The 22,314-nt window shown below is 32.8% G+C and overlaps 1 protein-coding gene across 1 annotated transcript in view; it reads right to left on the bottom strand.

Annotated features, from left to right (window-relative positions):
• Positions 1-22,314, bottom strand: part of LOC106464949 (lon protease homolog 2, peroxisomal-like) — a 55,359-nt gene that overhangs the window by 18,493 nt on the left and 14,552 nt on the right. The window contains exons 7-12 of the mRNA XM_013925123.2: positions 21,369-21,448; positions 9,493-9,589; positions 8,967-9,102; positions 8,200-8,438; positions 1,502-1,714; positions 913-1,116 (exon numbers count right to left, since the gene is read on the bottom strand). Of these exons, the coding sequence (XP_013780577.1) occupies positions 913-1,116; positions 1,502-1,714; positions 8,200-8,438; positions 8,967-9,102; positions 9,493-9,589; positions 21,369-21,448 (969 nt within the window). The remainder of the gene's footprint in view (positions 1-912; positions 1,117-1,501; positions 1,715-8,199; positions 8,439-8,966; positions 9,103-9,492; positions 9,590-21,368; positions 21,449-22,314) is intronic.

The following is a 22,314-nucleotide window of genomic DNA, read 5'->3' as shown; positions in this document are numbered from 1 at the left end:
TAAAAACACACACAAAAAGCAGACAATATTCTATAGCTATTATAATTTAACTGGCTTCCTAACTAGGACAAAAGTGGTTTAAATTAATTCCCTTTGCTGCCAGATCTGAACACCATGAAAGAAGCTTGCAAAATGAAGACAAAACTGACAATACTCTGTACGGAAAAAAACAACATTATGTCATTTGGTAAAAATTTGTCTTTCTATTGGTTATAAGTGATACAGCATAAAACATCAGAGAGAGTTATTGACAATTTATGAAAGATAAGATACATACGAGAAGTAGGTGTAGCAAGCAAGTCTCATATTCTAGTTTATGGCTCCATAAACAAATAACATTGAAGGCTATAAAAATTAAACTCTGTCTTAGTAATATCTGTATTATAATGAGTAACTTATGTCAAATTCTGTACTTCAGAAAGGGGTAGTAAAAAATTAGGGAAGGAGGGAGTCCTGGAGAATAAATGGCATTATTCTCATACTAGGGAACTTGAGGATTTTTAAGATATTTCTTTATAAAATTAAGAACTTAAAACTTGTATAATATTAAAAGTTGATTTATTAACTATATTTTTATGACAAGCTTATTCTGTACATTGATAATAAAGTGATTTAATTAAATTTTAAATGTAACTGTAAAAAGCTAAGATATGTGCATTCTGACCTACCTGTAATGAGAGGATTAATAAGAAATAAAAACCATGTTAACACATTAAATTAAACTGACAGTACAACCACTTGGAATTTTATTTAAAATGTTTTACTTTACCCATGAGTTATGGAAAAAACTAAAAACTGATAGCTTGATAAAGGCAATAGTTTAAAACATTTTAGATGAAGAACTGTTCCACTTTGTGATTATATTGAACATTAGAATATGAAATATACTTTTTTGGTAAAATTATAACATACTGGTAAAACTAATCCTCGTAGAGTAATCTCTCCAGTCATGGCCACATCAGACTCTACAAGGCGTCCAGTAAACAAAGACACAAGTACAGTAACTATGGTGACACCTGCTGATGGTCCATCTTTCTCTACTGCTCCTGCAGGAAAGTGGATGTGGACATCTGTACCTTCCATTAAGTCTATCCCTCTCTCAACTGGAATTCCATACTAAAACAAAAAGCAATTACTGAAAAAATTAAATTTTTTTACATTTCTTTAAATTTTAAGCAATTTTATACAAAGCAAGTTAGTTAGCAAACACAAAAATACAAGCAAATCAAATTATTGCATAATGTATAAACAAGAACTTAATACTAAGCAAAGAAGCAATGCAAGCTGAGTGCTTAAACTAGTTGCAAATCTTGAGTCTGAAACACCTTTAAACTGAAAGACGATACAGCAAATATATTGCAAATTACACTAACAACTGCTTACAAGAACATAATAAAATTATTACAAAGACTTCATTTCTTACTGAAGACTATATTTATGGCATGATTACTGGTTTTCATCTGAAATGGTTACAAACAAATCAAAAATGGTAGTATTTTACCTCTTCAGCATGACAACGAACCCAATTTAGAGCAAGTTTTGCAGATTCTTTCATGACATCTCCCAACTGACCAGTGAGTATCAGCTGACCATCTCCATCCATTTTCGTTGCTTCCACAAACATGATCTCTCCTCCAGCCAAAGTCCAAGCCAAACCAACAGCAACACCAGGTTGTCCAAGCCTAGCAGTAACTTCACTGTCATACTGAGCAGGCTAGAAGAAAATAACACACAAATATACTCATTTACCAAAATATTAAAACACATTAAGCTTATAAGCAGTCTCAAAATTAAAGTTCATAACTTTAATACATATACTTATAATAAAATGTAAATGCATTCATATGAAAGAAAAGATGGCAGAATTCATTCATCATCACAGACATGGAATTCCCTTTTGACATGCTTTTCTATTGTGGTCCTTATCAGGGCTCACGCTTAACTTTTTAGAGAACCAGCTGGGCCCCAAAACATGCAAATTTAGGGGCCTGCAAGCAATTTTAGGGGCAAATCCTACAGTTCATTGTAAAATTTATTCTATAGTGAAAGTTATCAGAAAAATCACTGAATTAAATAGGCTATTAGCAGATGTTACGTAAATTGAAAGAAATGTAAGGATATCAACATATCTCAATATATTTTGTTATGAACTCGTATTACATGAAAAAAGAACAACACAAGTCAAACCATTTCATTTTTTTTAACCATTGAAATTATTTTTATCTATATACACATAAGAGTCTAATGTCCATCTGTCTGCAAAACTCCTCCCACAGTTTAATTCCAACTTCAATGAAACTTTGCATGGTTTTACAACATCATAAGGGAACTACTAAAGAAGTTTCAATACAATAGGGTCTTTTATAAAAGGTTTATTTAGTACATGTGTCTACTTTTTTATAGAAATAAGTCAATAACGGATTTATGTTGCACCAAAATGAAAAATGTTACAAGATAAACCCTCGTTAAAACTATAAAAATAATAGGACCTTATTTTATAACATTTTTCCCCAATTTACTTCCTTAATGAAGAATGGTACTTCTTTCCTTTTTAATAATGTATATTAATTTTTTACATTTATTATTATCAACAAAACAAATTTTTTAATGAAACTTCTAAAATTGTGGTAAAGCGAGTTTAATGCACAATTTCAAAGTGAGTCTTTCCCAGTGGAGAATCATTGTGATATTTCATAAGAAAAGTGACTTTTTCAGCTGGAAAATACAAGTATATGCTACAAATGGAATTGTTCTGTGACCAAAGGAATCACAATTCCTTTGTAAGAAGTTCATTTCATATACATTTGCAAGAATTTTATAGTAACTCAATCTTTGTCAATTACACAAGTATTTTTTTTACTTCATTATGAGTTTAATGTGCTCAAACACATTGAGAATCATGATGACAAAAATTGTCAAATGTAAAAATGACTTATCCTGAAAAAAGTCTGAATTTTTGAGAAATAAAGTGAAATGTCAGGATGTAAGTTATAGAAAGAAAGAACAAGAAAGAGATGCAAGATCCAGTGAGAATAATCCAGGAACAAACCCAAAATACAGAATCACATCAAATTGGTTGCCAAGATGCAGTTAGAAGAAGTCAGGAGCAATTTCATGACGGAGAAACATACTGTTCAGCTCACCAAACGAACAGCCATCCATAGGTGAAGCTGTAGTAAATATTTTAGACTGATAGCTCATGTGACTTTTTTGTATAGGTGTGCACAAAAGTTTTTATCAAAATTGAGCAGTTTTTGTTGAATAACTTTGCACATGTGGTTTATACTTAGCCCAAATTTGCCACCTAATAGTAAGTTGTAAAGATTTATCAGTGTACTAAATTTCAAAAAAATACATAAAAGTTAAGTATATTTTCTGTACCTTCAGGGCAAAGAAAAAAATAGGAAGAAAGTCAATCAAAATTGGAAATTTTATATCTGGTGTTTTCTTAATGGATTGGCTTTAAATTTGTTATATGAAGTAAAGGTCCAGAAGAACATATTAACTGAAAATATGTGATAGTTGGCATTACCACAGTCCAAAAGTGGAACACCGCTAAACTATCACTCCTGTTAATAACACACAGCGAGTCCTACAAGTTGTTTTGGCCACACAACACAATACTGTGCATCTTGATATGCACAGTTCCAAGAAGTTATCTTAAAGTTAGTTGTAACTCAACAAACATGACTGCTGATAGTTTGGATTGCTTCAAATAAGAAAAATAAATATTTTGTTTTTTATATTAGGAAGAAAATGGTTGAAAACAAGAAGCTGGAAAATTGTTGTGACCGATTACCTGTTGCACTTGCAACTAACTGTGGAGTGTAGACGTCTATATCTACAGTAAAACCTAATATTTCGTGATTTTATGCATATGTCAAAGTGATGGTGTTAAGTGCTAAGATTTGAAACATAATCGATGAAAGCATGTGTGTCGAGCCAGGAGATGATAAATTATAAAATAATTCCACCATCTGAATGTGAATCTTCTTTATCATAATGAATTTAAAGTTTTCATTTATTTTTCTTTAAGGTTGGAAAGTTGATCATTATGTACACAATAAATATACAATTAGGAGCATTTTTTTAATAAGGCCAATCTAAAAAAAAATCTTTGGCAATCAGTTTGAAGATTTCTCTCTTTACAAATGAAAACTTTTAAAAGCTGTAAATGACCTTTAATTTGACCTTTGGTTGTAATACTTCGTTTGTTTTAGAAAGTGGCTCAGTTCAAAATGTGTAGAGTGATAGCAAAAGTCTTCGAACTTATGTCTGAAGTGAATGATTAATTTAAGCAATGAACCTCAACAATTTGTTTGTCTCTCACAATGATCACATAATGTTATGTATCGATCACATATTAGCTACAAGGTAAGTCCCCATTTATGCTTCACTCATTCAAAAAAAGAAAAAAAAAAGACAGAAAATAGATTGACTTGATTTTTGTTCTCTTTTCCATGGCACATATATTCATAACTTCAACCATTTCACATTTAATGAAGCTTCAAAGTACATTCTCTGTAGTTGTTACAATTTTTAAGGTTGAACTGTCAACAATACTACACAGCGACATCATCAACTTTACTGTACATAATTGGAATTGGGCTGATTGTGAGCTATAGTTATTGGTAATTTCTGAACGCGACATGCTCTGTAAAACAGTAATGGTTTTTTTTTTGGTTAGTGTAGTCTGCAAAATTGGATTCAAAAGTATTTGCCCTAAAATTTAAAACAATGTGCATGTAATAAGGTATTCTCCAAACAACTTAAAAGTTTGCAGTTTGCACTTGCCTGTTTTGGAAAGTGTTGACAAAAAAAAGAACTTTTATGTAGATCTTTCCAATGTGTGAGCTTTATGCAGGCTTGGTGTCATATATAAAAAGTTAAAAAAGTAGTATTCTGATTGAAAACAGTAGTCACCTTTATAAAAGTTCAAATAATCACTATATATTTCATATATCAATTCCATTACTTTGATACAAAAAGTTTGAATACTGGACAAAGTGATGGTATTCTGATTAATGAAAGTGCATTTACTTTGAACATACAGGCACTCATAATGATGACATTTGTGGATTGTACATGACTGATGAGTGTTTGTAAACTTGGAAAACTTGTCCATTCATGGTTCGTTTTAAGTTCTGCTTGATTAAGAAATGCTTAGATCAACTTATGTGGAGTCAAACTGTTGATGGCTCTTTAATATTAAGGGGCTACCTAGCAGACACTTTTTATGGGCCCACTGGCATTTTGGGGGCCATTGGCTCTCAGGTCCTAACTAGTTCGAGCTCTGCTTATAATAAATATACATATACAATTGGGCTGATATTCAACAACTATAAAATATCAATTAAAAATTTAATCAAACATTTTTCTTTTGTGGAATAATAATAATTATAAAGATAAGACAAAATGACACATTACAGTATCAAGCAAAATGTAACCTCACAGTGAAAATATACATATATTAGGTATATAGGTGATTAATAACACATACAATGGAACTTGCTACTAATATGAATACATTACATAGTACTAGTGTGATATCTTGAGCTTTCATAAATAACAAACAGAGGATGGTCGTGACACCATTAAGAGAGTTGACTAACAGTTATTCAAAATTTTTGCTAATTCCTCTGGTTATATGAATTATAATTTCTAGTAGTGATGAAATTTATATCTGGTTGATACAGCTTATGGTGACTAGCAATGCTAATGCATCACAAAGACAGCATGAACTTACAGAACAGTGATTAAATGTACCACACATGGTAAAAGGCATTGGCCACTGATATATACAACAATGCTGAGTACTGAATATAGATATATTAAGTGGTATGAGAAGTTACAGATAATGGCTCTTAGTAGGGTTAAACATGTTGCCCAGGGATATAGATACCAAAGAGTAAATTTAAAAAACTAAGAATTCATAATGTATAATACGCTAATATACCCGCAACAGACAATTTCTTTTGATGAACTGTTTCCTTCTTTCAGAAATGTTTTGCCTTTTTTTATATCAAATAAGTACTTATACATAGTATCTAAAAGTAAGACTATGCTGGTTTTTGTATGACAATTCTTAGGATAGTTCAAAATAATTCTTGATGATTTACTGATTTAGTATCTGAACTTGTTAAATGGAATATGATTTGTCAAATAAATAAAATATAAATGGAAAAAACTTTCAATTGTAGACATCATATTTCAAAACTTCCCTACTGTATTGTGATGAATTATTAGGTAAAAAAAATACTTTTGCTTTAGGACTCAGAATATTCAATAAATTCATGAGCACATTTTGAGTTTATGAGCATAAATTATAGATACAATAACTGATATCTACCAAAGCATATTCAGATATTGTTAGTCACTAACCCCTCTCTCTTGTAGGAAAATGGTTAACTTCAGAAAGAAATGTTCTTTTGTAATTATTCATATTGATGTGTCACCTCAAACTACATAATACAACAAGTGAGAATATTGAAATACATTAATGTACAATATTTCAAACACATCCAGCATACTTAAGTAATTATTTATCTTGACATATAATACCAATACTATATAACACCAAAAGTAAGAATACTGAAACACATTAATTACTTGTAACACTCCAAATGCATCCAGCATACATATGTAATTATCTTGATATGTAATACCTGTACTACATAACACCAGATCTGAGTATACTGACATACTTTAACATGCAATAATTCCAATTACATCCAGCATTTTTATGTAATTACTTCTCCTGACATATTAATTTGTACTACATAACACCAAAAGTGAAAGAACTATAATACACCAACGTGAAATACTCCAGTTGCATCCACTGTACTTTTGTAATTACTTATCCTAAGATGTTACCTCATACTACATAACACCAGAAGTAAGATTGAAGTACATAAGTAAGATGTAACATTCCAATCATATCCAGTAAGATTCTCAATAACATTTTCTTCAAAATTTTACACCAGTAAATAATTTAAAATGGCACTTGTGCAATATAGATAGGCTGGTCCCTGTTATTAATAGATTATTTACTGTGCAATTACTTTAGCATCGTACTCCTTTTAATTTTATGTGTGTGTATATATATAAAATAAGCATTAAGAAGATTTCAGTAAGGAATCATTGCCAATCCTAAAGTCATAACGGATAATGCCTGTGGTAATAGCTCCCAAATGTGTTAGGGATATCCCAACTACCAGACTTGGACATTAATTTAGTAGAAAGCAAAGCAGACTATTTTTGATAAGAGAAGGGAATTTAATTTTCTAATTATCGGTCTACCCACTCCAATAGTGAAATTTCACGTATGATGTTAAAATGCATCATTATATCTCTGCTAAAAAGATTTTTAATAGTTTCTAATAATGATAATGCTTTTATGGATAATGTTATACGAGTCATAAATAAACTAGAAAATAATGGCTACAAATACTTGCAATTAAGATAGTTTTTTACACTGTTTCTGTTTTATAACAAATATGAAAATATTTTAAAAATAAACTTTTGATACAGAAAATACGTTTTTTTGTCACTAGAGGTTGTTAGCTACTATTAAGTAGCTAAGTTTAAAATTATAATTCTATTCAGTATACTGAAACAGAAAGACTAATTCTAGTAGCTGGGCTTGTCTCAGCTTTCCTGTGTTATACTTGAATAAATTTTTAAAAGAAAAAGAGGAGGTTGGGAATATGAACTACATAAGAAATATATATGAAGCTGTATTTAAGATCATTTTATTTCAGATCTTTTTTATTTTACTGTATTTCTTTTGTAAGGGTGGAGGTTGGGAGTTGTATATTGTAGAAATGTTAGGGTGATTTCATTTCTACTTTAGGAATTATAAGAACTTTTCAGGGTAACTGCCTTCCCACAACTAGCTGCAGACAGTGAAAGGCAGAAGTTCAGATGTTGTGTGTGTAAGTACTTAACTCCATACCCTTAATGGATTTTCTATGCTGCTTGCTGGATAGTTTTACAACAGCATTTGGATTTTGTCTGGTAGATGGAACATCCCCAATGCATATGGGAGCTATTACCACAGGCATTATCTGTTATAACTTTAAGGTGACAATTAGGATTGACAATGGATTCTTTTTAATACTTATTTTAATTGCCTATTAACAATTAATGTAAACAATAGTATTGAAGCTATTTATTTCATTATATACATATATATCTTACACCAAGAATATCTTCAACAGCTGTTTCATCCACCACAACAGGAAGATCTGGAGGTAGATCAATCATGGATGCCAGATCAGGGTTAGATATGCTCTCTGGTTTAACTCCTGGCTTTTCATATTCTGGTACAGAAAGTGCTTCTTTTCCACACTCTACAACTTTCACAGCCACTGCTCGACAAACAGCACCTAGTTTTCTTTCTAAACTTCGCACACCAGCTTCTCTAGTATATTTCAGAACTAGAAAAGCAACAAAATATTTTTATATGAAGTTTTTAATATATATGTGCATCAGTATAATTAAAAAATGCTATTATATAAACACCACATATCTAATCTACAAAACTTAGTATGTTAGAAACTGTAATTATGAAAGCCTTTTATAATACTTAAAGCTCTCATTACCTTAATCCAGCATGTACTGAAAAACAAAATGATTTGTATATCAAAGATCAATAACAATCCACAGTTTGGTTAAAAAGAAAAAAAGAGATATGTGATATAAAGAAATTCACGAAAGCAAAGGAATACAAAGTTTATTTATGACTATAAAAATTCACCCATGTATTTGAAAACAAATTTTGTGGTACCTAATAAGAACTAGGTGAAGTGACAAGAAATGGAAAATGTTTTCTGAAAATTGTACATATTTTAGATAGTAGGAAAACCTTAAAAACATACAAGAAATATAAACACTTTTTTTTAAAACTCGTTCATGCACTTACAGCTAAATAAACTTTGTAAAAGTAAATGTAAAACAACACTTACTTATGGTTTTGATGGCTTCATCTTGAATAATCAACATTTTATCAGACAATCCATGTTCTTTCAATTGCTTAGGAAGAAGATGGTTCCTGGCAATATGTTGCTTTTCATCATATGTATAGCCTGGTACTGGTATAACCTGCAAATCAAACACATTTATATTGGTTTAAATTTGTGAGTTTTGAGGAATGAACTTTAAACTTCACATTGGAAATGACAGAAAATTCACAAAAAAATTGTTTTTTTTACCTACTGGAATAGTGAGGCTTCTATTTTGTAAGGGCTTTTATTATTTTTTGTAATGAAAAAAGCTGCTTTCAATATTTCAAAATAAAACATTTTGTAAAGAAAATCTTTTCCTAAGAAATTTATCAACAGAACAAAACTTATATTACAATGGAAATTACAGAAAATAAACATATCACAACTAACTGTAAGTTACATCATAAATTCAAAAATAATTAGACACATTTGATTACCAAAAATTGCACACTGAAAAAAAAAAAAATTAAACATTTATTACTCTTACCTCCATTCGATCGAGCAGAGCAGGAGGTATTGTGGTCACAGTGTTTGCTGTAGCAATAAACAACACTTGAGACAAATCAAAGGGTACATTCAAATAGCTGGAGGTAAGTGTAAAGATAAAAACAAACAACAGCAACATTAATTTTTTCCTGTCTAATTAATTAGAAATAAAAGGGAAAAAAATCACTTATTCAGGAAAAAAAATTCCTTAACTCATATGAATATGAACATACTTTTATAAAAGTATGCCAAAAACAGAAGAAGCTACAAAAGCAGCCTTAAGTCACATGAACTCTGAGTTTATCTCTTTGTTCATTACACAAATGACTTTACTCTTGACCTTACTGAATATAATTTTGTGTTAAAGTTTGTTGTCAAACGTTTACAATACTGAATTAAGAATATATACTACTCCAAAACTGACGTTTTACCAGTTTTATTCTAATAGCACATAAACCTTGTTTGTTGTAAAGCATAACCAAGTTTAAAGACTAAAATAAAAATAATGGGGAAGAAAACCTTAGTCTATAATTATTGAATATATTTATCTCCCATCTTATGAGCCTACAACAATATAAGTTCTTCTATAGTTTTCCTTAAATTCAAGCATTTGTTAAACCACCTCTTCACTCATGCTATGGTTTTCTTACATCATAATGCCCTTAGAGTTAAAAAAAAGTTAAAAAGTCTTATGCCATCATTCACATCATACTAATTTTACTACTGAAATAGAATCCTTTAAATTCTCTCTGCTTCCTTTAGTTTATTCTTTTAATAGGGGTTTATACAAGTTTTAAACAAGTATAGTCTACCAAATGAAATAATTTCAATTCTGATTATGAGATTTGTGATCAAACATCAGATTTTATCACCACCAACCAAACATTAAAAACAACAGAAATAAGGAATAGATTTATCTTTGACTTTGAAACCCTTTAGTGCTTTCTCTTGTTTGTTTGGTGTTAAACACAAAGCTACACAGATGCTATCTGTGCTGTTCCTGCAACAGCTTTTGAAACCCAGTTTTTATCATTATAAGTCTTCAGACTTACCATTTTGCCACTGAGGGCCCCCATGTTACTTTACTCAACTATCCTACTGCTTTTGACCTACATGGGATGTGAAGTGACCTTACGAGATAGCATTTGAAATAAAATGTTAGTAATAGAACAAATTTTTATAAAAGTTTGACAAAAACAGAAGAAGCCAAAAAAGCAGAATAATGTAAATAAAATAAATAATGTAAAAACTGCAATGTGAGAAATGTAAAGTGTACCCTAGGAGTACCAACAATTCTCCTAATGGTACTAAGTTACATCTTGTTATGAAAATTTATTCACATAAAATGCCTTAAATTCAGAGTTATTTACTTTAATTTACAGATACTTTGATTGCTTAATTTGTTTGAATAATTTGAATAATAACAACTATAATATCATCCTATATCCAGAAATAAAAAACACTTCACCATTTGTTACTTACACACATTGTTTAAATTAATATATCAAAAATGGTGCCACTGCTCAAGGTTGTAATGACAGCACAACAGTAAAATGTGGGCTATTGTGACTTGAGTGTCACAAAGGCTATATATTGGTGAGTCATTACCAGATAAAAGAAAATGATCAATGCATAGCCTAGCCAGGACAACTTCCTCCTTACGATTCTTACAAAAACAAGAAGGCCAAAGAGTAACAGAAGGTTTGATCTGGAAAAGCTTGCTATGATGTTGCTCACCCCAAGTCGATTGCCAACTGGCGCAAAGCCGCTCCTTGAATACAGGACTGTAGTCCATATATGGAACAGGCAAGGCAGTGTCTGGTACCAGAGCAGAGGGACATAGCTACAGTGTCAGCGATGTCCTTCCCGCGAATACTGACATGGCCAGGTTAAGCAATTCCAAAGTCAGTAGAGAGCTAAGAGAGTCAGTGTAAATAGTACAATCACTATACTGCACAGTTTCTACATGATCCAGGGTAACAAAAATGGCATACAATTTGGCAGAGAACACAGAAACTGTAGAGGAGATCCTGTGAGCATCCACCAAGCCACAACAAACCATTACAGAGCCCACAGAGTCACCTGATTTTGAACCATCTGTATAAACGAGATTAGAAAAATGGTTCGAAAGATGTTCAGCAAAGAGAAGACAGTACTTCAAATTGGGAGTATTCACCTTTCTCAGATGACTCAAGGAAAGGTCACATTCTGGGATGGTAATAAGCCATGGTGGAATGATCATTGGGGTGAGGAACGTTATCCAATGCCAGACCCAATTCAGCCAGTTGCGCCTGGATACAAAGGTAGGAATTGCACACCATTTGTTCTGAAAGAGCAAAGCCCACCTAGGAAGAAAGATGCAATCTCAGGTGGGATGCTGTGATAAGGATCAAAGCTTGGTAGCATACTGTAGAGAAAGTTGCAAATGGCAGAGATGAAGAGGAGATCTTGGGACTCAGTGTACAAACTCTGAACTGGAGAAGCTCGGAAAGCACCTGTGCAGAGCCGAAGGCCCCAGTTGGTGAATGAGGTCCAGCATCTTCAAGGCTGAGATCCTGGCAGAACCATAGACCAGAGACCCATAGTCCAGTTTTGTTCAAATTAAGGCACGATAGATCTTGAGCATAGAACATCGATCAGCTCCCCAAGAGGTGGAAGAGAGGACATGGAGGATGTTCAGTGCCCTTGTACATTTGACACATAGCTGCTTTATGTGAGGAATGAAAGTAAGCTTACGGTCAAAGATAAGACCCAAGAACATTGCCTCAGGGACCATGGGAAGAACAACATCACCGAGATGGATCTTGGGATCGGAGTGTAGACCCTGTTGGTGGCAAAAATGCATGCAAACGATTTTGGAAAAAGAAAAGGTAAAACCGTTTGCTGTGGTCCACTTTAACAAGTGATTGATGGCACTCTGAAGCTGCCACTCAATAAATCTCATATTCGACGACCTACATGAGATGTGGAAGTTGTAGACATAAAGTCCATTAGCAACAGTAGGAAGAAGTTGTGTAGTGATAGTATTGATCTTGATACTGAAAAGTGTGGCACTCAAGACACAGCCCTGAGGTACTTCAAGTTACTGTATCAAATAACTGGAAAGTGTTGAATCAACATGGACTCGAAATCCCCTGTCAAGTAAAAAGTTCTGAATAAAAATGTGTAGATGGTCATGCCACCCATGAGTGGAGGTCCCGCAAAATGCCATACCTCCATGTTGTATCATGAGCCTTCTCCACATAGAAGAAACCCGAAACAAGATGTTCCCTCTAGAGAAAGGCTTCCCTGATCAAGATTTCAAGTCAAATCAGGTGGTACATGGTGGGGAGCTGTTGACAGAACCCACACTGGGTAGGCAACAAGAGGTTGTTTGAATCAAGGAACCAAACAAGACAAGCATTAACACCCTCTCTAAGACCTTACAGAGACAGATGGTCAAAGCAATTGGACGATAATTAGAAGGAATCTTTGGATCCTTCCCAAGTGAAGGAGTGCAGATAGCTAGATTAATGGCAGTAAAAGACTGACTAGATGCATGAAAATAAGTATAAGAACCAGTATTGAAGAGAGAAAGGTTGTGACCCAAGAGCATACACTCAACGGAATGACCCCTCACATCAATATCAGTACCACTACAGAGGGGATTGTGTCCATTAAAGTCTCTCAGGATTAAAAAGGGAGATGGCAACTATTTATTGAGAGCATCAAGGTCTAATCGATCATAAGTCTCTCCAGGAAACAGGTAGAGAGAACAAACAGTGATGGTACAACCCAAGGAAACACAGATGGCTGTGGCCTCAAAGGGTGTATCGAGTGACACTGACAAGGTAGGCAAGTGTTGGTCGACTACCAGTGTCACCCCTCCATTCACTCATCCATCACACAACCTATCATTCCGGTATAAAGAAAACTACTGAAAGGTGACTGTATCAGCAGGTTTCAGGAATGTTTCCTGTACGGAAAGATACATGGGATGATAGGAATCAATCAAGACCTTAATGTCATCCAGATTAGAATAAAAACATAAACAATTCCACTGTATCAAAGTGACCATTTTTACTTAGGTCGAGGAGAACCCTTCTATTTATGATCACACTGTTTTTCTTTACTAGAAAGAGGTCTGTTGACTTTCATGGATCCTCCCTTAGTTGAGTGGGCAGATCTCTGTCATTAGACTCAGATTCCAGTGGCTAAGGGTGTGGTTGAATAATCGTTCTGCATCTAGGAATCAAAGAAGGTGGACATGAGCAGACAATGGAAGCCTGGGCCAAAGGAAGTGGACCCAAGCAGTTACTGGAAGGAATGGTGGGGACATAAATAGAAGTAGACATTCACTTGTCAACACAATTATCCATTGAGGGCAAAAGACTCTTCACATATTGTGAAAAAGATTCTGATGGAGGCATGGAAAGATCCATCTGTACTCCCACTGTAGCAGCGGAGCGTAGTGCAGCAGCATATGTCCAAGATGGAGTAGGGGACAATAACTTTTGATCTTTTGGGTAAGAAACATTGTTCACAGTTTTTAAACACTGTACCTCTTTCTCCTCCACCCACTTAGGTCAAAATCTATAGTAAGAGGGGTGGGAACCACTACAATTAACACAGTGAGGGTCCAGTTCGCACTCATATACATCATGTTCTTTGCCACCACAATGAGCACACGTCACAGAACCATGACAAGATGCCTTCAAATGACTGAACCACTGACACTCGAAACATCTGAGAGGGTTGGGAATATATGGCCGTACCTTACAGTTCAGATAACCTGCCTTGACAGTGGCATGTGTAGGTGGCAATATAAACGTCAAAATAAGAACAGTGGTAGGCAGCATAATTCCTTATTTACAAGTGGAGATACGTGCACTGCAGAAACTCCTTGGCTGGAGAAACCAGCAAGGATTTCTGACCCAGCAATGTTCTTCAAATCCCTCTCAACAATAACTCCTCATAAGGAATTCAAAGTAGCATGGGGAGTAACCTCAATGGGTATATCCCCATTGGCCTTCGATTTCAAGAGGAGTTCACTGTATTTTGGTGTAGATGTTTCCACCAAAATGTCTCCAGAACGTAGCTTCTTGATTGACTTTGGAGAGCCAGCAAGCCCCTCTAATCAATTCTGAATAAAAATGGGAGACATTTGTCCTAAAGGTTTTTCTGACAAGGAATGCAAAAATCAAAAAACAAGGTACAGGAGCAAGATGAGTTGAAAATCAGTGATCAGAATTTTCAAGTCATGATCGTTTACCAATAAGGTGAGTTTTTACTATTTTATTTTTTTTGAGGATTTGAGGGATCCATAATGAAAGGAGAAAGATTCAGTGCACACTGAATCCACCCACCATGGGGTCCTACGAGGGGATGCACTACAATGCCAAACATAGACAATACAGCAATGCCATGGTTTCAAGAGCACTATACCCAAACACTAGCATCAGACACAATGTCCACAACACCCGATGAGAATGCCCAACACTGGTACTCAGTTGACCCTAGCCCAACAGGACCAGCTGACTGACTCTGGGGGGGGGGACCCTAAGGCCACCCTTCTACAGGAATTCAAGGCCAAATGGGTATGTTGCAGTGCCCCAGACACCACTCAATCACCAGGATCCTCTTCTCCCCTTCATTGATCATCAAGCACAGAAAACACGTGGGTGGATGTTCAGATCCCAGAGAAGGTAAACTGAAAATACAGAACCTTCCCTGGGAGGTCCCCTCACCACATACAGGAATTCACCTCAAGGGGTGCCACAATAGCTGAAAATGCTTGTTCATAACACAGATTTTAGAAACTAATTTTGGCTTATATTTCTGTATATCTTTATCTCAGGCATCCAATAACACACTTAAAACATCATATGCCATTTCGTAAAAGTTATATTTTGTTATACGTAATAATCTATTGACAAAGAATAGAGTTGAGATATATTACGAAATGCAAAATTTGTTAGACCAAATGGCTTGAAAAAAACAAATACACTTGTTACTGACTGATTCTTTGGATATCTGTGCTAGCTGTCCCTAATTTTGAACTGATAGATTAGAAGGATTGCAGCTACTCAACAGCACCATCTGCCAATTGTGGGATTAAACTATCACTCTTATAATGCAGTAACAGAATGTGAACAATGGACCCTTGGATACACAGCCCAGCACACTGACTACAAGGCTCTTCTTGACCCTTAACTGACTGAAAAATAACAGTTATTGCTATTCAGCTGAAGTCCAGCATTTTGATTAGTATACAATATTTTCAATGACATTTAAACACCTTCAAGATGTAAAGAATCTATATATATACTTTGTATAAAACTTGTTACTACAGGGCATTAATGCAAACTGAATAGGTAAGTAATATTCATTTATATTTTACAAGTCAAATACAGAGGAATGCCACCCAAAAGTAATGTTTGAATTATTATACAGTTCTTTATATAATTCTTAGATGGACTTCTGAGTTTGTTCACAAACAATTGTATTGTTTTTGTAAGGAATTTAAAATTATTATAAACCAAATCAAATATTCAGTATAGTTAAAACAAATAGGAATACTGCCTCAAACATTAAGTAAGTATTTAAAATACAAAAAAGTGATTTTTAAATTCAAATAATATCTGTAAAACAATCCAGATATTCCCTTGTTAATGAAGCATGAAGTTTTTGATGCTTCTTTACTTGTGAAATACGGTTAGCAAATAACTTCAAAATTATCAAAAATCTACATTATATTACAAATAAAGTTCTCTATCTGTGATGATACAGTTCTTTTGAAACTGAAATAGATTACCCATAAATACTTTTATGAAAAGCTGTGGGTAACTTTGCACAGAATAAAGAAAGATGTAACTAATGACTGAATAACAAGAACAGCAACTTACTACCAATGTTGGCATAATAAAAAATATTAGAAAATCAAAAATGAAATCCTTTAAACACACCCATGTGAGAATGCAATAGTTTCACAATAATCATAAAACTTTAATAAACTAAAATTTAATGAAACTATATATATTTTCTATATATATACATAGAAGTTTTGACTTTCATCCTATTTTTTATATGTAAAAGAGGAGATAGTTTAGTGTTAAACAAGAACTTAAGCTGTGTAAAAGAGCAGAAAAAATTCAATCAAAACAATATTTTGCAACTGGTCATATAAAATATACATATATATATTTGCAGGAATATTTAGAAATTGGTTTTGTAATTAATATTTTCAAAACACACAAGTATTATTAACACAGTTTTGTAGCATTAATTATTTTCCACGTTTTTCCTTCTATTTTCTCAATTTTGAAATGAGAGTATCACATTATGAAGTACATCCAATAACCCTTCATGTCGAATGTGTCAAAGTGTGCATATCACAAACTTTTACCGAGTTATATTCCAAATTTAATTAAACTACTTTATTATCAACATATACAAATAAACTTGGTATCAAAACGTAGTTAATAAATCAAATTTTAATATTACAAGTTTTAGGTTCTTAATTTTTCAGGAAATATCTTTAAAAATCCTCAATCTGCCCTAGTATGAGAATTGTGACGTTTGCTAAGTATGAAGCAATTGGGAATAGTAGACATTTCAAACAACTGCTCTGATAATTAAATAAAAATTGAGATAAACAGTAAAGAAAGATTTTGGTATTCATGCCCATGCAAGGAAGATGGCATATGAAAAATCACCTAATTCTAGCTTAAAATAGGCAAAGTACAGTTAACCAACTAGTTAGAGAAAAACAAAAGAGCTATAGAGAAAAATTGATGCTCATAGCCATCATAGCAATGCTTAGTAGAAAGAAAAAGACCAGTATAAGTAAACCATGAGTTTGACAATGATGAACTGATGATGCTAACCTCTTAGTACAGTGGAAGCTATGAAAAAGTTGGGGTTAACTACCATGGTCTGAACTCTTGAGGCAGTATCCATTATGGATTGCGGTGTAATCATCCAATTAGAAAGCCACTGATTCACTGCTCCCAACAGGCAACCAATTACTTGAGAGTTTCGGATTTTGTTTGTGGGAAGTAGGATGAGTTGCAGAAATGAACCAATGAAGTGTGAGAACTACTTGTGGGTAGCTATGCACACTACTTGGAAACTTGTAAGGATACTGAGCAAACATCATTTAAAAATTCATGTTGGGAGCTAAAAATCAGTTCTCCTCATGACGAAGGTTCAGTTCAGTTGAGCGGTTGTTCATAGTTCAGTTCTCCGGGACAGAAAGTAAGTACCAAGTTCAAGATGCTGAAGGTATCCAATATTCAAAGAAGCCAGCTCGCTACTCCAACTTTGATGAAAGTTACAAATGCTATTTCTCCCAGTCGATCAATGTAACTAATAAACTAAATGTATAATATAGATAGTAACCTGACTAGGTCCAAGTATACCTCTTGTAATACATAAGAATAATAAAGGAACTATCGGAAATTGCTGAGAAATTAATTGAGTTAAGACAACAACTAATGTAAGTTTTGTAATTTCCTCTTAAGAAAGTTTTATTAAAGACTGATGTTTTGTGTAATCTCCATCTCCAAGTCATTCTTTATTCTAGCTGTAAACTCTTTCAGTTACTGACGTTTGTGCTCAACTAGCGACTGTATCCTCATTTAAATAAATGTGACTGGTGGTAAAAGTCAAAGTTTCAACGACTAGCCTAAACGCCTGCCCATCACAAGTCTTCCCTCTTCTCTAATTTATTCAACACTCCTCCATTACTCATTATAACATAGATATTATTCAAGAAAAGCATAATTTTTATAGCTTTTAATCTTATTTGGTTACAGAGCCATAAACTAGATAATCAGACCCACTTGCCACACCCACCTGTCACATTCTCTCTTTCACAAATTATCAATAGTTCTCTCTGAAATTTTATACTATATTATTTATACCAACAGAAAGCCAAAGATTTAACCTGTCAAATGATATATTACATTACGTTGTTTTCTGTACAGAATGTTGTGTGTTTCATCATTCACTTTCAAATTATTTGTACTCACAGAAATTGCAACAAGCTTAGCTGAATTTTTTAACCCTATTAAATTTTTTTCTGCACAAGTCACTGAGCTACATTCAAACTTTAATCAAGCTTCTTTACTATCAATCTATGTGAATGAAATTAACATTATAATGTATGTTATGATTCAAAGCTTCATGTTAACTAAGTTTTAATTCCTTTATTCAAAAAAAAACTTTAAAAATACCTAAACTTCAATTTTGTGTCACGTGACCCACGAGCTAAGAAAAATATCATCTTTCACACTTCTGTCTTGACTCATGTAATGCCAGTCCTGTAGATGTATGTCTAGACAATTAAATACATTAAGTTGCCCTATTGACATGTAAGTTTCAAAGTCTTTTAGTTGAACGGAGTAGAAACAAGTAAGAAATTTTGTCAACCCCTGACAGGTGTCATGCCAACCTTCTATTTTGTTTGAGCTTTATAACATACATGTAGTTGCTATATACATGTTTATATAGCCATTAGAAAGAGCTCACTTTACACTATAAGCCAACAATGATTATTTTGAGATTGGCACACAGTTGTCATCATCTGGTACCTGTAGCTTCCTGTAGTATTGTTGGCTGCTTGATTTCTGATAGCACTTACAGGTTTTTTCTTAGCTGAGTAGGTTATAGTTAGAGAGACAGTTAAATTAAGAGGTACGTACATTTTTTTTCTATTTCTTAACTTTAAACATTTCATTGCACTGTATGTTGATGATGATATGTACAGTTAGTGATATGATATAGAAAAGGAAAAAATATAAAATTTCCCTTAAAAACTTTTGATATAGGTTATCCAAATGATATGTGAAACTATAAAATGATGAAAAAATTATTTATACTTAAATGAAAATCACCTTGCTCTTGAACTATTAAGAGTTTGAGTGCAAATAATTACGTTTAAATAACATATTTCTAGTAAAAACAACTGATGAAAATAATGTCACTCTTTGTGTACAAGATATTTATAATCTTTAACAAAATTTTATTAGTTTTTGTGAGAATACATTAAGAAATTTCATAGTTACAATATGCATTGATGCACAAGTGAAATACATGTACGGCCCTTTGCACATTGCAGGGGCCTGTTGCAAAAGGGTTAAAAGCTCTTACTGCATAGTTTGAAAGCCAGAATAATTATGATAGTTATAGGTTGTTTGTTTTTTGCATGTTATTATTTTGTGTTCTTAGGTGCATTAGTTGAATAAATAAATTATTTAGTGTAGTAGTAGTAGTAGTAGTACAATAGACTTAAGTTTCATTGACAGTTGACAGCGAAAAAAATACAAAGGTAAGCACTATATTTCTTGTTTTTCATATGTATTTGGTTATTATTTTAAAATAAGTAAAATGTAAAAATTAGCCCCTATTAGATTACATAATATTAGATTAGATAAGATAATGAAAAATAATAATAATAATTCTTAATGAGGCATACTTGTGAGCAGCTTGTACTTTACATAATTTGATATGGTAACATGAGCTGTACATTCTCCAAGTAATTTACAACTTGCATGGTGGGATTATTATTTGGACACAGCTTAAAGGTCAATAAAACACTAAAATTAAGTATACATAAATGAATATTTTTATAAGCTTTAAGCTACTTAGGATAAAAAATTGTGGTTTCCTGTTAAAACTTGAGTCATTCTAGAAAGGAAAAAGGGCAAGTTAGATTTTTGTTTGGTGGTTACGAGGTCAGTTATATTGACCAACCTTGTATAGAGTTAGGGTAGAGAAAATAACACATAAAATATAAAGTTTTCCTGGAAAAAAAATGTTTCATATCTATTTAGGAGGTTTCAAAGATTACACAAATGAAATTTGAAAATTTCAGATGAAGGAAGGTATTATTAATCTTAACATGAAAATCACTTTGCACTTGGAACAGTCAACTCTCCAACTTCATAAATTTACGGCCAAATGTTTAGTAAACATTAATTATTAAAATTTCTTGAGTCTTACCTACAAAAGATTTGTAATGTTTACTGAAAGCTCACCACATTTTGTGAAGCTACATTACATACTTTCAGAGTTACAATACATATATAGCTTCCTGGTTACGTGGTAACAAGGTCATGAGATATACATAAATCTGTTGCAAAAGTCATGAGTTGTTCATGATTAAACTGAACTAATGGCTCTTTTTCATCCCTATTGTAGGGAAAAACATGTTCAATGATTAATCAATAAAAGTTACAACTACTACATTTACTCCTTGTAAAAATGACTTGTATTTTAATAAGAGGAAATCCTCAATAGTGGCAGCACTTGAAATTCTTTTAGGCAGAATTAGACTAAATTAATGTACGAGACCTTTTTTTTCATTTTATTAGCTATATTTTTTGTTCAACAGCAATACCAAACATGGGGTGCATGTATAGCCAATTCAATTTCATTACTCATAAGGATCTCTACCAGCCTACCCTCAAATTGTGATCCTTTTAGGCAGGATTAGAGTAAATTAACCTCCTGAGTACAAAACTGTAGTTAGATCTCAGAATTGTCAAGACATGACAGAGCAATGAGCTCAAACTTTGTATTTAAGAGAAAAAAAAACAATTTAGAGCTGTTCTATGAGGTTCTATCCTGTAGCTAAAAACATCTAACCAAATAGAGTAAAAAACTTTGACTTTTTTAATTAATCTTATGCTCTTATCAAAGAGTTTCCTGCTGAAAGTGTAAAATAAAATCAATATTTAAGCAAATCAACTATTAACTTACATATAGTCACCAAGCTATAACAAGTTAATTGCTGTCAGGAATAAAAAAAATTTTCCATATCTTTTTCAAAGTTAATTATATTCAAGGGAGTGCCTAGAATGAGCTTATATAAAATATATAATTATGTAAGGATACTGGTCAGTAAAAGAACAGTTCTGTTCAGGATCCAAAACTTCTAGAAGAGCAGCAGCTGGGTCACCATGAATACCAGCATTCTGTAACAAACAGTTAAAATGTAAAGGGTACTGGTCAGAAATATGACTTAAAATAAGAATTAGGTCTTTTCATCCAAATCAATAATAGTGAGGACCAAAATTAAAATTCTGGATCTAAAATTTTCAGACAAATAATCATTTTCTCTCTCTCTATTTTTTCCTAGATTAAAAAAAAAACTACTAAAACTTGCTGTATAGAGTAGTAAGTTAAACATTTTTAGAAAGCTCAGCTTGATCTCACAATATAACCTTAAAGAGTACACAATCTTTCATTCTTATGACATGAAAGATTGAGCACATTAATTTAGCAAACATAAAAGAATGGATTTGTTTAGCAACATTGCAAACTTCTTTTGTTAACCTTATGGATTTTTTGCATTATTCTGAAGTTTTTGTCCACTATTAAATAATCAAGAGGATACTATTTATTTTAAGACATTTATTTATACATTAAGCCTTTTTGTAAAGATCACTTTCTAGGAACTACTAACTTGGCCTATATACAAACACCGGTAGCCTTTGTACAGAAGAATAAAATATTTTCATCAAAATAATGAAATTTGTTGCAAATTCAAAAAGAAAATAAATCCACGTGTATGTATATGTTTAGAAAGCAATTATAGTGTTGCCCTAAATACAGTCTTTAATGTACCATTTCTTATGATTTATTCCCACCAAATATTTTTGAAAAAAACACGTTTCATAAGACCCTTATACTTCTTGTGAATCACTCTGAGTGTTTTAACACATGTTCTAATGTGATTTCTATTTGTAGGGCAAAATATCTCAAGCCAAGCCATTAATAACATTATCATATGCTCAATACTCAGTGGGTAAAATATCTTCTCAAAGTCACTGTGACCATT

Source organism: Limulus polyphemus, unplaced genomic scaffold (assembly GCF_000517525.1).
Source record: "Limulus polyphemus unplaced genomic scaffold, Limulus_polyphemus-2.1.2 Scaffold1792, whole genome shotgun sequence".
Lineage (NCBI taxonomy): Eukaryota > Metazoa > Arthropoda > Merostomata > Xiphosura > Limulidae > Limulus > Limulus polyphemus.
Note: the sequence above shows the minus strand (reverse complement) of the source record. Positions and strands in the feature narration are given on the sequence as shown.